General features: G+C 40.2%; 7 protein-coding genes across 10 annotated transcripts; 4 read left to right on the top strand and 3 right to left on the bottom strand.

Annotated features, from left to right (window-relative positions):
• Positions 1–51: 51 nt before the first annotated feature.
• Positions 52–1,438, top strand: LOC6574652. The gene is made up of 2 exons (XM_002000650.4): positions 52–210; positions 272–1,438. Exons 1-2 carry the CDS (start codon positions 189–191, stop codon positions 1,318–1,320), a joined length of 1,071 nt encoding a protein of 356 aa, XP_002000686.2. The 5' UTR covers positions 52–188; the 3' UTR covers positions 1,321–1,438.
• Positions 1,439–1,525: 87 nt separating this feature from the next.
• LOC6574651 (transcription factor Ouib) lies at positions 1,526–3,004 on the top strand. 2 transcript variants are annotated; one of them, XM_002000649.4, is made up of 4 exons: positions 1,526–1,776; positions 1,845–2,431; positions 2,492–2,737; positions 2,802–3,004. In XM_002000649.4, the coding sequence occupies exons 1-4, from the start codon at positions 1,657–1,659 to the stop codon at positions 2,926–2,928; spliced, it is 1,080 nt and encodes a 359-aa protein (XP_002000685.1). In that variant the 5' UTR covers positions 1,526–1,656; the 3' UTR covers positions 2,929–3,004. The 2 variants fall into 2 exon arrangements, with proteins under 2 accessions (XP_002000685.1, XP_043864011.1); XM_044008076.1 differs by having other exon boundaries at positions 1,707–1,776; positions 1,830–2,431.
• Positions 2,998–7,620, top strand: LOC6574650 (transcription factor Ouib). Its single transcript, XM_002000648.4, has 4 exons — positions 2,998–3,286; positions 3,350–3,900; positions 3,965–4,210; positions 7,246–7,620. Exons 1-4 carry the CDS (start codon positions 3,167–3,169, stop codon positions 7,442–7,444), a joined length of 1,116 nt encoding a protein of 371 aa, XP_002000684.1. The 5' UTR covers positions 2,998–3,166; the 3' UTR covers positions 7,445–7,620.
• On the bottom strand, positions 4,202–6,665 carry LOC26527630. 3 transcript variants are annotated; one of them, XM_044008077.1, is made up of 4 exons: positions 6,585–6,665; positions 5,829–6,030; positions 5,620–5,743; positions 4,202–4,441 (listed from the first exon to the last, which is right to left on the bottom strand). In XM_044008077.1, the coding sequence occupies exons 2-4, from the start codon at positions 6,014–6,016 to the stop codon at positions 4,358–4,360; spliced, it is 396 nt and encodes a 131-aa protein (XP_043864012.1). In that variant the 5' UTR covers positions 6,017–6,030; positions 6,585–6,665; the 3' UTR covers positions 4,202–4,357. The 3 variants fall into 3 exon arrangements, with proteins under 3 accessions (XP_043864012.1, XP_032584197.1, XP_043864013.1); XM_032728306.2 differs by having other exon boundaries at positions 6,581–6,645; XM_044008078.1 differs by lacking the exons at positions 4,202–4,441; positions 6,585–6,665 and adding an exon at positions 4,622–5,181.
• On the bottom strand, positions 7,595–10,912 carry LOC26527454 (zinc finger protein 585A). Its single transcript, XM_015167575.3, has 8 exons — positions 10,685–10,912; positions 9,916–10,622; positions 9,605–9,850; positions 9,432–9,540; positions 8,964–9,089; positions 8,199–8,884; positions 7,886–8,131; positions 7,595–7,820 (listed from the first exon to the last, which is right to left on the bottom strand). Exons 1-8 carry the CDS (start codon positions 10,796–10,798, stop codon positions 7,703–7,705), a joined length of 2,352 nt encoding a protein of 783 aa, XP_015023061.2. The 5' UTR covers positions 10,799–10,912; the 3' UTR covers positions 7,595–7,702.
• A 127-nt stretch (positions 10,913–11,039) lies between these two features.
• Positions 11,040–12,756, bottom strand: LOC6574648 (transcription factor Ouib). The gene is made up of 4 exons (XM_002000646.4): positions 12,599–12,756; positions 11,787–12,535; positions 11,481–11,726; positions 11,040–11,415 (listed from the first exon to the last, which is right to left on the bottom strand). The coding sequence occupies exons 1-4, from the start codon at positions 12,737–12,739 to the stop codon at positions 11,241–11,243; spliced, it is 1,311 nt and encodes a 436-aa protein (XP_002000682.1). The 5' UTR covers positions 12,740–12,756; the 3' UTR covers positions 11,040–11,240.
• An 83-nt stretch (positions 12,757–12,839) lies between these two features.
• Positions 12,840–16,659, top strand: LOC6574647 (VPS35 endosomal protein sorting factor-like). Its single transcript, XM_002000645.4, has 12 exons — positions 12,840–12,931; positions 12,997–13,093; positions 13,156–13,275; positions 13,342–13,495; positions 13,567–14,222; positions 14,290–14,456; positions 14,522–14,804; positions 14,863–15,173; positions 15,233–15,576; positions 15,639–15,947; positions 16,008–16,276; positions 16,343–16,659. The coding sequence occupies exons 1-12, from the start codon at positions 12,915–12,917 to the stop codon at positions 16,469–16,471; spliced, it is 2,856 nt and encodes a 951-aa protein (XP_002000681.2). The 5' UTR covers positions 12,840–12,914; the 3' UTR covers positions 16,472–16,659.
• The last annotated feature ends 1 nt before the right edge of the window (position 16,660 follows it).

Raw genomic sequence — 16,660 nt, 5'->3', positions numbered from 1 at the left:
GTATATCGTGCATTTTGTGTCATTATATTGGTAGTAGGCCCTGTAAGTATTACCCTCATAATTTTCTGTAGCAAGACTTGAGTTAGTTCATAAAAAAAAGCACGACGTACACAGTTGTTCCAGATTTACAGGGCCCCTCGTTTCAACTCAACATCTGATATAATTGCGTTCTATAGCCAATTTTAGCTATGGATCAAAAACAAAAGTCTGGTAAGCTCAAAGAAACCATTTTGTGCTTCGGATTATAAAGTTTTCCTTTCGTCCGGAGTAGTGGAGAGTGTTGTATCATCACAATCGAGTACCAGCCGTCGTGTGATGTGGAAGGTTCGTGACGGGGAAGAGGAAGTCTTTGATTCAGTGGTTAACTATACAAGCATCTCGAATGAGTCCAAGGGTTCGTCCAGATCCACTTCCTATCACAACCTGCCGAGCACAAACAATCCACAAGTCTTGGGCTCTTCCAATAGTAACTTTCAGCTGATAATGAAGGAACAGACCTCTACACAAGAGTCGCCTTCCAAGTCGGCCACTAGCCTGGCAATACGTTATAAGCCGTCGCACGAGTCAGTGCAGGATTTGGCCAGCACTAAGCGGGCACGTGCTATTGGAGTCTGGCATAGTTTGTACGATCGGATACGTAGCAAGAAGTTAGGCGATGAGGAATCACCATCGCTGGCGTTGCGGTACAGGCCATCGCACGAATCCCTTAAGAATCGACGCAGCAAGGATATACTCGCGGAGCACCCGTCACCAAGATCGGCAAGCTCTTCCAAGCCCAAGCTCGCTGTTGCAGATCTAAAACTGGAGACGTGTTTCTTTCCGCCCTATCAGACTGCTGTAGTGCGCGAGGTTGCACCCAAGTTTGCCAACCGCATATGTATACTCGATGACAGCGATTCGTGCTGCTCTGGCTCGCTAGAGGTACGAATCCCTTTGCTGAAATCGTCCAAATCCAGAAAACTTACTAGTGCAATCGATTTGTCTACTTCGACTGACGCAAAGAATACCAACTCAAAGATCAAGCGGCGCACCAAGACGACTGCACCGGTATCAAATGCAGGCACGTCAAAGGGAAATGGGAACAAAACCACGGCAACCGGAAACAACTCGAATAATTCTTTGCCAACTTTACGGCAGAGACAGCTAGAACTACATCGTTTTCGCGTGCTAATTGAGAAACGTCGCTTGGAGTTGCTGGATTTGAAGATTGTGCGCGAACGGGCAGACGCCTTGCGACATGAAATACTATTCCACAAGGACTTGCAGCTGAAACATAACCAAATTAAATCATACGAGGATAGCAACAGCTCCCAGGCCTAATTGAAGGACATTCTGTATCCTACAAAATTTCTAGTAGCTTTGAAAATCCAAGTAGTTTTATAAAAACCGCTTTGTTCAAATAAATCGCACAACAGCGCTGCCTAATGGAACATGCAAATATTTGCGTTTTCTTTTGCGCTTTGTCGCATAGCACTGTTAGTATTGGCGGGCAAATTCAAATTTGAAATCACAAAAACCGTTATAGCTTATGGAGGGCAAACTTCAGATTTGGGTGTGTCAGCGCTTCGTGTGATTGTCAACGCAGCTGACATCTTCTACCGGAAAATGCATTTCTCTAAGTTCCCAATGTAACGTCAAAGCTAATGCTGGTTCAGCATGTTCGTAAAAATGTGCCGCATCTGCGGAAAAAGTAAATCATGTGAGAAAAGCTTAAATCTGTTCGAAATTAAAAATCAGAAATTAGTGCGGCATATTCAAATGTTAACTGGATGCTGGGTAAGCTATATAAGAATAAAGGATCCATTTGGTTTAAGTAGTAAGTTAACTAGCATTAATCAAAGCAGCTTCGGGACTTGCAAGATGCTCCCGGGACCATATGCTTTTGTTGTCAATCGGATCTGAAGCGGGCCATGTCATTTCGAAGGCTATGTATTAAGACTCAAAAGAAATGGAAACCGCACGTTGAAGTAAGCGATAGATCATCTCTTAGTGAACAGGATAGCCCAAACCCTAGTCCAAAGCCATTGAATCGCCAGATCCATGACAGCACATATAGAGAAAGTGATTCCGACGATGAGCCACAAAACACAGTACAAGTTTTGCTTGAGGAGTGCCAAAGCAACAGCAATTGGGAGCGGTCCTATCTAGCCGAGGAGGAAGATCATTTGGCTGAAAACTTCATCATGAAGGCAACCACTGATATCGACACAGATGATAGTGAGAATATTAAAGCAGAAGATCAAGCAAATAGTGCGAAGCTCGAGCTTCCCTCGTCGCTAACACATTCTTCAAACGGCTGTAAAAAACTTTTGAAAGCCAAGCAAGAGGCAACCATTTATATTTGTGAATTGTGTGGCACACATGCAAATAGCAAGGTATCTTTCGAGCGACACAGGCGGAAGCACACGGGGGAACGTCCCTTTGGTTGCGAGTAAGACTTAATTGAGTGAATATATGTGAATATATATGCATATTAAATTACATTTCGTAGAGAGTGTTCGGCACGATTTCTATCGGCTGCTGAGCTGCGTGCTCATGGTCTAACTCACACGGGAGAGCGACCGTTTCCATGTCGTTACTGTGAACGCCGCTACATGAGCTACACGGGACGACTGAAACACGAGCGGATGCATACCAATGATCGACCTTATGTATGCGCGGAGTGCGGCAAGGCGTTCACCAATTCCTATGTTCTTAAGAATCATATGCTGGTGCATACGGGCGAGCGGCTGTTTAGGCAAGTGAACGAGTCTTTCGTAAATATTTATTTGCTTTAACCGTTTTTCTAATTGTGTCAGCAGATGTGATATCTGTGAACGCGATTTTCAGCGTAAAACTCATCTTAAAATGCATTATCGTTCTACTACACACAAACAGAACGTTGATAAGCAGCAATACGCTCAGGTTACATCAGAGCAAAAAGAATGAACGAGAGAGAAACAACAAAATAGATGCATATTTGTAGTTGCGGAGCAGTGGGAATAAGTATATACATACATACATATATAGAATTTAAAGTTTTATTTTGGGGCCAGTGTTGTATTACGACAACAACCTGTTGACGCGTCTGGGCGAATGGTGGTCGGTATTCGTGGGTGTGGGACCAGCTGCTTTGTTTACATTCTCAATTGATTGGAATACAATTAACCGGGGCTCACTGCAAAAAATGCTGCAAAATATTTGCCGCATCTGTGAAATTGATACTGATGCATCTCAGGCAAAAAATCTTTTCGATAGAAGCTCACGCCAACTTTTAAAACAAATACAACTACTCACCGGAGTTTGTGTAAGTTATGAAAAAACACGAATCAATCAATAGTTTTAATAATCACTTAAGTAAACCGTACAGTTAGAAGACAAACCAGATTTACCTGAGGTTATATGCAACGGCTGCCAAAATGATTTGAAGTGTGCCATTGAATTTCGAGCTCGTTGCCTACGCAGTCACAAAAGATGGGTGCAGCATCCGAAGGGAATATCCAGTCCTGCACCAACGAGTCCGTCTTCCACACGCGTGATTTGTGTACGTCGGAGTGCACGCACTCGTGTACGTTGTGCGAGCGGGAATGAGGAGAGGGAAGCGCCGTTGAGTCCCATTGAAGTGCTAATCAAAGTGGAGCACCCGAATAATGGTGTTGAAGATGACTCTGTGGATCATTTGGACACAGAAACTTGCAATGACGCGGCGATCGCCTCCTCGATGGAGGATGATAGCTATGTACCTTCCATCGAAACCAAACGACGTCGGCGATTGGCGAAAGACACCATTTCGAAGGAGCCGCGCAGTAAACAAAAGCTACCGGTGTTCTTCTGTGATCAATGCGGTAATAATGTTACCGGCAAGTCAGCCTTTGACCGACATCTGCGTAAACACAAGGGCATAAGACCCTTCCAGTGCGAGTAAGATTGCCATGGTTAATGCTAAGCCAATGATATTTAATACAAACGTATATTATGCTTTCAGGCAGTGCTCTGCGCGATTTCTCTCATCCGGCGAGCTAAAGGGTCATCAAGTGATGCACACTGGAGATCGCAAGTTTTCATGCCGCTATTGTGAGCGGACCTATGTGAACTACAGCGGAAGACTGCGTCACGAGCGCACCCACACTAATGAACGTCCATTCGTCTGCGCGCACTGCGGCAAGGCGTTCACCAATTCCTATATACTGAAAAATCATAATCTGGTGCACACGGGCGAACGTTTGTTTAGGCAAGTGTATAAATACAAATATTTATTATCTAAACAGTTAATGTACAATTTGTAGATTAGTTTCTGCAAGTAGATTGATGATAGTTTAACCCGCTCAGAATCAGGTCCCAAAATATTCGCTCTCGTCCCATCTGCGTTAGTTATGTTTTAGTTGACTTCCTTATATGTCATGAATCGCTTGAGTCGGGCGCCGTTGAATGGCTCTTCGCTGCCCGGTGGAAATTTACGCATCTAATGAATGGGTATATTAAAACAAAAATCATTAAATTACTTAAGTAAAAAAATATTTTTGTTATATTTGTTGTTAGTTTGTTTAAATACTCCAAAGGTTATATACTTACACATTACAATTGAAAAGCGAATAATTCAAATATAATCTTTATCCGGATACCCCAAACCAATTTTCTATTAGATATAACAGGAAGACTTGCCTAAAAATGTTGATCATGGCTTTTAACTTCCGTTGAAATATCAACTTCATTTAGACCATGCCACATTTTTATCAAGTCAGCTTCCATTTACATTTTGATCATGGCGCGTAGTAATGAAATTATTGTCTCTATTTAAAAACCCCAATCAAAACTTATCTATTTTAGCTAGGTTCAGGAGTCGATCTAAAAAATTCATTATATAAAACTAATTTCTTTCGAAGCATTTGAACCAAACTACGATATATTTTTATAACTATAAATTCTCGTTAGTTTTAGTTTTTCTAGTTTTGCTTTGCTTTGTTTTGTCTTGGGGTTTGTGCTATTTGGTAAATGTGTTGTGTATTTTGTAAGTTTTGAGTTTATATGCAAATATATATATAGATATATATAAGTACAGCGATAAAACTGTGATATTTAGCCGTGTTATCCAGTTACTCAAAGCTGTCTGCGTATGGTGCAATGATAATGTACAATAAGCTGTTAAAATTTGTTGTGTTGTTTGTGATTATTGTATTAGGGTTCGTCTTTGGCGAATCGTTTCTGTAATTAAACAAAACTTAAGATTAGAATGTGTTATGCTATAAAACTTATTGGATAAATTAATTTACAAGTGCAATGTCAGCAATTTTAGGTAATATGGAATATTAAATATTTACTTAAAATATATTTGTGAATTTAACGATTGGTGAGCAATTAACGAAAACAACTTGGAATTACAAAAGGTTCACTTAATATATATTATATAATTGTATACCCAAACGGTTTCAAACCATACATATATGTCCGCCCACGAATGTCTGACAATCTAAGATGAGACTACCTTGTAAAATTAATTACATAAGCTAAAAATGTAAGCATCCTGAATTGTTTTTATAATTTGTTGGTGGAACTGCACTGAATAATTTACTTAATTTAGTTAACATCGTTGTCAGTTTTTGGCTAATGATGGAGCAGGAATCAATTTGTGTAATCGCTTACCATGATTCTGTATTTCTCCTTGCATGCATAATCAGTTTCATCAATATCCAAATAACAGTCGGATTTATATTCAGCTGGCAACGGATTGCCTTCGTATTCGCACAATTTGTGTAGAGGCCGTGCCCTAATGGAGTTCAAAGTATTTTTTTTAATATGAAGATTTGATTCGTATTTATGAAGACTCAGGAAAGAATTTAAACTTTACTTACGTGACAATGATCTTACTCATCGAAGAGGGTTTCTGTATGGGACAGTAAAAGACATCTGGTGTCTTTTTGTCGAAGACAATTTTCCTCATCATATCCTTCTCTTTGAGGATTTTCTTTTCATTGAGAGTAGCATATGTGCCACATAATAGTGCCGTGAAAACAAAGATTGCCAACAGATTGCTCCTCATTTTGAAAGAAGAATCTTTAAGAAAGCGAACTAGGTTAGTAGAAATATTATCATTGATCTATGTCATCAGTTGTAACATATACAACATAAATGTACATAATTTTGGGGTCTTGTCTGCAGCTGTTCGAAAAAAAAGCTCATAATGATATCATCGATATTTATACCTGACTAAGCGTTTTAAGTATCGCCCACATTGAACTTATGTCAACTTGTGGATCATATTTCTTGTTAGCCTTATGGCTGAAACATTCCTTACTTGGATTTGTATAATATGTAGCTAAGAGTCACATATCATATTGCTTTAGATTTGCAATGTTTCGCTTGCTTGTGCATTACTAGAAAAGTTGGCATGCAACCTTGAATGTCTCTATACCATGATCAACAAGTCTTTAGGCCACGATTAAGACGTGTTGCCAAACAGTATTCGAATGTTTGCTACATTTATTACTATCTCTTTATGCAAACATAGCTTTGTACACTTATTTCCACACTTGCTTTGCTTAAGTTTATTTAAGATATATCGGCGATTTTAGAGATTGCCTTAAGCAACGAAAAATAAACGCACCTACCTCAGCTCAAACCTAACTCAAACTGTTTGTCTTTGCAACTCATACGAGTCGAGCAAACCGATGCAACCGCTAAGCAATGAAAAAGCTCTTTTAGTCTTTTGGAGGGTATACACACATATGCCTACCTAAGCATGAATGTGTGTGTGTGTGTGCGTATTGTTTTTACAAACCGGTTTCTTCACCATTCAAAAGAAATAAGCAACTACATACAAATATACAAGCAAATATATAAGCATTAAAGAAGAAAGGGAGTATTAAAGCTGTTGCTGTGTGTGTCAGACGCAGACGAAATTACCTTCAATTGAAACTTAAAAGTTTTTCCGACTTTACGAAAGCTAATGCAAGTTAAGTAGGGTGGAACATAGTAATTTTGATTTTCTTTCTTTATTTTTAGCATCATGCACAAGCCGCTGGCGCTTGGAGTTAAGCAAAATGTTTCTTGAAACAAACTGAAATATTTATTAGCTATTGTATCATTATTTCCAGCTAGAATCAGTTAATGAACTTGAAAGTTGACCTCAAATTTAAATGAAAACTACTATTTTTAGTTCCACCTATTTCATTCTCGACAGTCAAATAATATTGTATGCATATTTATATTAAATATCTTTCAGTCTGGATAAACATATTTAAAAAATTTTGTTTTCTTATTTTTTCTCAGATGCGACTTGTGTGAACGCTCTTTTTCACGGCCAACTCATCTGAAGACTCATTATCGCTCCAATACCCACAAGCAGAATGTGGAAAAGTCATGTGCGTCACAGCAGCCGGCGGCCAACTCGACCGACTTGGACCCTATAAATGGAGTAATCTTGCCACTATCTAATCCTGTTACAGTTGAAGTGCCTTTGAAGCAGTGAAGCTATGATTGTCATTTCCTTATTAAATTCAACAATGAACCGTTGGTCAAATGGAATTAATCGCAAGTAAATGATAAAAATATTGATGTGTGCATTCAAAGAAGATATAAAATATAATACAAATATTCTAAGTGACCTTAAAAATGACTGTTAAATATATTTGTCTTGTTTTATTAGTTTACTTTGTCGTTATTCTATAATTAAAGTAGATACATTTCTGAGTATCCTTAAAGCGTAGATATGCCTATTTAAGTCATGCTAACTTGTACTCAAAATTTCCTTGCTTTGGCGTTCTCGTTTACGTTTGTGAGCTCTAGACCGACAATGTGTAACAAGATGAGTATGTCGGCGAAAGGTTTTGTTGCACGGCTCGCAGCTGAAATTGGAGGACATAAGACTGAGCTAATGCGTCATAAAATAAATAGATATTGTAAACCTCACCTGAAGGCGCGTTCGCCGGAATGAGTGAGCATATGATTCTTAAGTATGTAGGTGGTGGTGAAGGCCTTTCCACAGGTCTCACATGCATACGGTCGCTCATTGGTGTGTGTCCGTTCATGCTTAATCCGAGTACTATTGTCGGCGAAGTATCGATCACAATAGTGACAAGGAAAGGGGCGTTCTCCAGTGTGCCGGCGCATGTGGCTCTTTAATTCAGAGCTTGTGCAAAAACGATTCTGGCAAATGCTGGCAGTAAATAAACAAGTATTAAATTTATATGAATTTCATTTCATATTCTTTTTTACATGCTTACGTGCATTCGAATTGCTTGTCACCACGATGTCGTCTACAGTGCAAGTCGAAGGCCACACGGCCGGATATATGAATTCCGCATTCATAACAAACAAATATTAGGTTCCCGAGTCGTTTTCTACCTCGTTTATTTTTTATGTTATTTTGTGGCTCCACAGTTTCGTCGTCGTTGGCTTCCCTGGCTAATATTTTACCTTCGTCACTCCACTCCTTCTCGCACAGCATGTAATCTGCGGAGGATGTATTTCCATCGGATTCGTTAACCAATACATATTGGTCTTCATCAGTTGTTTCTATTGTTTCCAAAGTTTGAACGTCTATTTCAGCCTCCTGTACGATCGTGTCATCATTTATGATGATATCGTATTCCAGTAAATCATCGGGCTTGTCTTGTTCCTCTATAATAATATCTTCTGCTATCAGGTTGGTTTCAATGATTGACTCCTCAATTAGCTCGTCTTGAGCTTCAGTATTGTTTCGATCAACTGATTTCTCACAACTGCTGACAGCTTGTTCCGTTATGACTGTCTTATACTCCTTGGATACTTCATGTAGCTCGTCCTCAGTTAACGCCAACAGAAGTTGTTGCTGTGTGGCAATTACTTTATCGCTAAATGTAATCGCCTCGTGCAATTCTTTTTGGCAGCTGCTACATATAAGTTCCGGCAAACATTTTGCATTTTCCAACTAAATTTTCATAAAGATGTACATATAATACAAATTCTTTTATAGAATATTAAAAGTAGTTTGTTAATGTATTACTTACGACTAATCCTGTTAAAACTTGAATGTTCCAAAGAATATTTTTGTTTTCAAAAATTCTTAATGAGCTTTCTTTGGCGGTATTTTTACCACAGAGTCTACAAATATTATTGAGCATTGCAACAAAAAACTAATACTTTTTGCGCAATTCAAATATTTTGGTAAACAATGTTGTCTGCATAACAGCTGTTTTTGTTTATTGTTACCATTCACACAGCGCAGCAATCAACTCTCCCTAGCTAGTGTTGTAAAATGACTTTATATCCGCTCACAAATGCCCATACATTTTAAAATTGTATCTTGTATCTTTTTTCTTTTATGGATGAATTTTATTTCTTTAATTATATAAAAATACCACTTCTGTTTAGACTACTTCGAGGTAAATTCCACTTTTGACTTAGAATAATGAATGTACAAAAACAAATACTTGGATTACTACATATGTGTACTTTTTTAATATCAATTAACTCTTAGTTTTCTTTTTTTGTGTTTGTTGCTCCAGGTTGCGCTCGTGCGCTCTAGACCGACAATGAGTGGACAGGTGGGTTTGCCTTAAAAAAGTTTTATTGCACAGTTCGCATCTGTAAGTGGAGAATAAGTAATTAAATAATATATCAAATGTATTGTTCGCCGAATAGTCCTCACTTAAAAGCACGTTCGCCGGAATGAATAAGCATGTGATTCTTTAGAATGTAAGCTGTAGTAAATGCCTTGCCGCAGCTAGTGCACACATATGGTCGTTCATTTGTGTGTGTCCGCTCGTGCTTCAACCGGGTACTGTAGTCCGTGAAGCAGCGGCCACAGTACTGGCAGCCAAACGGACGCTCTCCGGTGTGCCTACGAATGTGACGCTTCAGTTCCGAGCTGGTGCAAAAACGATCCTGGCAAACGCTGCAAATGATTATTTATTTAATAAATATATTTATTTATAGTTTTATGGCCATTCGTAAACATACTCGCATTCGAACTGTTTGTCACCACGATGTCGGCGGCAATGTAGCTCAAAGGCCATGCGTCCAGATATGTGATTACCACATTCATCACAAACGAATATGAGACTTCCTATACGTTTGCGGCCGCGCTTTTTCTTTCCCTCACTTTGGGCAGCGATCTCATCGTTTAGTACTCTGTCCAAAACCGCACATTCCTCATCTAAGTCCTTATCAGGCAGAATAAAATCTTCGGTAATTGAATTTTCGTTGGCATCGTCTAAAAGTTCATTTTGCTGCTGCTCTTTAGTTGAAGCCTCCAATATTTCGAAGGTATCGACGTCCTGTGATTCAGCTGCTTGTCTAATTAGTTCATCATCAATTTTTATGTTATATTCCAAAAGATCATCATTTTGATTATGCTCCTCAATAAGTATTTCCTGTTCCTCCGTTTGAATTTTGACTACCAACTCTTCATTTGCTGCAGGTTCTTCTTCAGTTATAGCCGTGGGTTCTGAGCTGATTTTATTAATTAGTGGGTGATTACTGCTGCTAGCATATTCCATGACCGCCACTTTATACTCCTCGGATACATTCTGCAGCTCTTCCTCAGTTAACGCTGATAGGAGCTGCTGTTGCGCCGCTATTACTCTTTCGCTAAACCTTATTGCCTCTCGTAATTCTGTCTGGCAACAAATGCATATTAGGTCTGGCAAACAACTTGTATTTTCCAACTGCAATACATTTACATATTTGTGGTCAATTGGCTTCAAAATAAATACCAATAAATACTTACAATCAAGCCCGTTAGAAGTTGGATGCTCCACAGCATATGTTTGTTTTCAAAGATTCTTAATGATTTCTTATAGGCAGCATATCTGCCACATACTCTACACATGTTTTTAAGCATCGTGTGTATTAATAAAATTGCAAATTAATAGAAAAAATACTCTTTGAGCTCAACAAATATTTTAGTAAACAGCGTCATTTGAAGCTACAGCTGTTTTTCTTAATTATTACCATTCACATGACTGCGTAAAACCGCATCCATCGCCTTGACTGCGGCGAGAAGTGTTGTATAAGTATTTCTAAACCAGTAATTTGTTTATTTACTTGGAATTTAATTAAATTTTCTTTATTGTTCAAATGCATATATTTAAATTGTTTTTATTTCTTAAATATTTTTAATAAAATGTACAATAATGCATGTCCGAAATACCGCAGAGTATGGGCCGATAGCTGTTAAATTCTTAATGATTATTAAATGTAGACATTGTGTAAATTTAACTAATAATAAGAATAGGTAATCCTATTTGGGGTGTTAAGCTTAAATTATACAAATTATTATGTCATTAGTCCTGAATATGCAAGCTTTCCTCATCCATTTCCAACTTAAGCTGAACTGCCGGGTCGTGTTGCATTTGTTGTTTCATCTGATATTTCTCCAAGGTACGCTTGTGTACGCCCGTGCGCATATGGGTACTTAGATGAGTAGGCAGCATAAAGGACTTATCGCACAGTTCGCACCTATAAATAGAACCAGATGCATTCAAGCAAACAGTTTCTTTTTCATTAAACGTGCTATTTTTTACCTATAAGACCGCAAGCCGGAATGTGTCAGCATGTGGTTTTTAAGAATGTAACCCGTGGTGAAAGCCTTGCCGCAAGTGCCGCATGCATAGGGCCGCTCATTGGTGTGGGTGCGCTCGTGTTTCACTCGAGTTGTATAGTCCGAGAAGCAGCGCCCGCAGTACTGGCAGGCAAAGGGACGCTCTCCAGTGTGCTTACGCATGTGGCGTTTGAGTTCAGAGGTTGTGCAGAAGCACTTGTCACAGATTCTGGAAAGAAAGTTAAATAAACGTTAAATTGTTATTTATGAATGACTTTGTTTCACTTACTCGCACTGGAAATCTTTCTCGCCCCGATGCCTACGGCAATGCAACTCGAATGCCATGCGTCCCTTTATATGATTGCCACACTGTTCGCAAATGTAAACGCCACCTGCTCCTCTCCTTCGCGGATCTTCGGGCTTAATTTTTGGCTTAGGTGGCAAATTGCACTTTTTCACAACATTTTCATGCTCGTATTCATCGTCGAGTACGTTGTCTAGAACGGCCACCTCGTCATCAGAATCATACAAATACACTTCAGTGGGATCAGGCACGATAACTTGATCCGACACATTCTCAATTTTTACAATATTCCCATCATCATCAGCCATTAGGCATTCATATTGTGTTTCTTCCACTAGTGAGTCATTTTCATCCTCATCAGCTTCGATTAAATCCGTGAATTCCGGGTCTGTCTCATACTTCACCTTTGCCACTGTGCCACTACTTTCCGGCAACAGCTTGGCAAGGTCGTCTTCCTCCACCTGTTGGTAATCAGGATCAATTTCCTGTTCAGCTTCGACTTCAGGTTCTGAATCAGCTTCGATTTCTTGTTCCTCAGCTGAAGGCGTCAGTGTTTCATTTCCCATAATAAGTGCTTTGTACTTCTCCGGTATTGTCTCCTGTTGTTGTTGGGTGAGGCCAGCCAGTAATTCACGCTGTGCACTAATGCATCTGTCTCGAAACCTGATTGCGCTTGTTAGCTCGATGTTGCAACACTCGCACATCACTTCAGGCAAGCAAGGATAGCTTTCCAGCTTAAGTTAACAGAATAGATGTAGTTTAATATAATTGGCCAAGCAGAGCCGCTGCTTACTTACCCTCAGGCCCGTCATTGTTTCTATATTGCCTAGTAGCTTTTTATTAGCTTTATCGAATATCTTAAACGATTTCTTGAAACTAGCGTATTTACCACACACTCGGCAAGTGTTTTTTAGCCATTTATTCGGTACTTTCGCCATCCTTTTTTTAAAAAAATAATTTTTTATGGAATAATGGTGGAAAATGATGCGCGGATGTGTCTCGCGTTGCCAACTATTTTTATTTGTTGTTTTTTTGCCATTCACTGTGAATGTCAAAATTTTTACATTGAATTAACAGAGTTACGCCGCACTTAACAGCGTTGCAAAGCACGACATGGCAAGCTTGGAATGGTATGTCTTTCGAGAAAATACATTATTGTTTATAAAAAAAAAAAAAAAAATAAATGTTTACGTAGGTTTTGTGCCCCACGCTGCTATCAAGTAGCTAAAAACCATTTACATGGCCAGCCAACGAAGGAGCATCCGCTTAAGCAGCTCACTGTCAACGTCACGGTAAGAGAACAACAAACCTCCGCCCATTATAAACATTCAACTAATTTGCAAAACTAATTTAGGTCGCGGACAAGAATCCGCTCAGCCTGGCATTGGCTCTCGAAGGCACTGACCCATTGTCCAAGTTTGCACGCCAGGACCAAGAGCTCAATGATCCGCTGACCCAAATGTCCAGTGAATTTGTAAGTGAACTGTGAAAGACATTTTTATTTACTGCCATAACATATGATTCCTCTAAAATGCTGAAGTCTAAACGTGGTAATGCAAGTGAGCCGGAGGATAACACCCTTAATTGGAGCACACGCCGGCTAGGCATATTGAATCGCTTCACTACCAATGAAAAACTATCTCTATCCACCAGCTTTTTATGCACCAGCAGCACGGAAGGCGGAGGTGAAAACTGTATGCATACTTTAGCAATATAAATCAATGGAATGAAGTTGTTAATCTTTTACAATGTCCTTCTATGACAGTCAAGGCCCAGACGGTGGTGGCCGACAAGGTCAAGTATCGGCTGGAGCAGCTGGATAATTTCGACGATGGCAGCATGCGGCACATGATGGACCTAACCCAGCAGGAGTACATACAGCGCTTCGACCAGCTAAAACAGGAGCTCATTCAGTCATGGCACAACGATCAACGCGTCAAGGCTCTGAAGATAGCCATACAATGTGCAAAGATGCTGTCGGACACAAGTGTGCTGCAGTTCTATCCCAGTCAGTATATTCTAATCACGGACATCTTGGACGTCTTTGGCAAGCTGGTGTACGAGCGTTTGCGTATAAAGGCGGAGGGTGCACCAGGTGCGTCGGCTGCCCTTCTACAAAGAGAACGCGAAGCTGCGCGGGACACCTGCCAAAATTGGTTCTATAAAATTGCCTCTATACGCGAGCTGTTACCGCGTCTCTATCTGGAAATGGCCATCTTCAAGTGTTACGAGTTGCTGGCTGCTACGCAGAAGGAAATAGAGCAAGTGCTATTACGCCTCACCAGCCAGCTGCGTGGCATTGCTGATCCACTGGTGTCCAGCTATGCGCGATGTTACCTTGTGCGCGTCGGTGTAACGGTCACACGCAGCAAGGTCTATATACGCGACAACTTTACAGATCTCTTCACGATATATCCTCAGGTGGGTCGATCATACTATAATGCAATCTTACAATTTACACCTATATAACCGAATTTTTGTCCGGTAGATCTTTCGCATCGTTGCCCGCTACAATTTGCATCCAGAGACATTTACGGCCGGCGCCTATTTACAGCTATATTCGCCTGCTTTTGATTATATGTTGCAGTGTCTGATGCACGAAAGCGATCTTTACGCACAAGAAATGCTCAAGGAATGCAAACAGCTGAAGAACAAGTAGGCTACCTACATATATCTGCATGATAATATTTCTGTTTGTAATTATGATTTTGTTTTCCTAGCGGAGCTATTCTTTTATCTATACTGAACTCCTCAAAGGGGGAATTCGTTGCCGCACATGCTCACGAGTTTTTAGAGCTCATCAATAACAGCGACACACCTGGCATTTCAAAATCTCAGTTATTGCGACCGCTGGGTAGTTGCGTAAGCAGTTGTGCACCGTTGCAGGAGCAGCGCTTGGCCTTTCTGAACGCAGCGTTTCAAACGATTAACACCCTTACGGATCCGAACGAATATATAAACTGTGTAGAGACCTGGGCACCGTTTGTTGCACAATATTTTACGGTTCGTATGAAATTATTAATTGAATCCAATAACTAAATGATTTAATTTCGCATTTCAGATACACGAAGTGAATCGTTTGCTTGGCGAACTTAATACACGAATGTGCCTAGGTAAGGCATATGAGAAGCATTATGGCCAGCTGCAAAGCATTTTAACTAGAATAATGCAAAACTATCGAAGTATTGAGCTGTTGCTAATACAGCCACATTTTCTACCTTATTTGGATCTGTTCCACAAGGAGTCGGTGCGGGTTGAGATGTGCAAGTCAATACTGAGCTACTATCGGCAAAATAGTGAGGAGAGAACCAGCGATGCGGTTGTCACAAATGCACTCATGTATCTTGGCAAGATTCTCAACGACTCGGTCAAGTAAGTGAATGAATGCAATGCCAATTTATATAACTAATTGATAAATAACGTATTTATAGCGCACTTACTGTGGAGGATGAGCGCCGACAGATTTCGCAGCTTATCAATGGTTTCATAAATAAGGTGCATTTTGGAAAAGATTTGGAGCAACAACTTAGCTTCTATGTTGAGGGACGCGGCACCTTTAGCAACTTGGACGCAGTTTATGTAACCCTCGTGCATGCCGCCTTGAAGCTTACTATGCAAGCGTCTAATCGGCAAGGCGCCAAATCATTGGGTTTCATCAAAGCGTGCATTGCTTATTGCTTTATAACCATTCCAAGCATTACTTCCGTTAGACAGAAAATGGATTTGTATCTACTGTGTGGACAACTAGCTCTGCGTCACTTGTGTTTGGGGCAAGGTATGTTTAATTTCTGAAAATGGTATACTGAATTCAAAACTGAAACTTTTTTTTACTATTAGCGGATGCGTGCTTTGAGGCTGCGTTACAGCTGATTGACGAGCTGCCGGCCTCAACCGTTGATTTCGAAGGCAAACCACGTTGCTTGGAGCGCTACCTAGTCGCGTATCTCTGTAACATGCTAGCCACCCTAATCGTAGTGCCCGATAGTCCAGAACAGGGCGTCTTGTACTTCCTACGCCTGCTGCTAGATATCGTCGGCAGAAGAGCCTTCAAGGCGAATAGTAGTGCACCAGCCATAATATACTTGCATGTTTTGGACATGCTTTATGTGCAAAGCATGGAGAAGTTTCCATATCACATCGATGGAGGTAAAACCCTGCTATATATATAATATAACTTCAAGCATAACCAAATCATATTCTTCTTAGTGGTTTCGAATGATGCACTCTATGGTCACGATCCCAAGTTCCTAGCTGAGGTTAATAATCTGTGTGGCCAGGTCGTGGAGGCCATACTGCTCCAGCTTAAGGCTTTGGGAGCGGCTCAGCAGCAGCGCACCCAAGCCCAACTCTCAATGGAGCTGTTTATGCGTATAGTGCGCTATGCAGATCTCGAGAGGGAACCGCTGTGTGCGTTGGCGGTAAAACTGTGGGTACTCGCTAATAAGGCACAGGCCCAACTGGATTCTGAAACCATTGTGAGTTAAAAATATGCATAATAATATTAAGCAAACTATTATAATCTTGCCTATTTTATATTGCAGCCTCAAACGTTGTGCAGCGTGGAGCATTTCTACAAATTAGTCAAAGATTCCTCACCAAAGCGTGCTCAAACAATTGCGAAACTGCTGTTGCGCATGCGCGACAGTCAGAAGGCTGCTACCAACAGTTGAAACAGTTGAGATTATCAAGTGGGGCGAGAATCGGTGATATGTCGCTTAGATCGACATTATCTTTGTTGTGCAATCAGGCTGAATTAAGACTTAAGTATTTATATAGACAGCATGCTTGCAAAATGCATCTGGATGCGTATGGAACTGAAATGAAATTAACTTAATGTTTTATAAATAGTGAAAAGAGAT

The sequence above is a fragment of the Drosophila mojavensis genome, unplaced genomic scaffold, assembly GCF_018153725.1.
Source record: "Drosophila mojavensis isolate 15081-1352.22 unplaced genomic scaffold, ASM1815372v1 contig_231, whole genome shotgun sequence".
Taxonomy (NCBI): Eukaryota; Metazoa; Arthropoda; class Insecta; order Diptera; family Drosophilidae; genus Drosophila; species Drosophila mojavensis.
The sequence above is the reverse complement of the archived record's forward strand: the minus strand, read 5'-3'. Positions and strand labels throughout refer to the sequence as shown.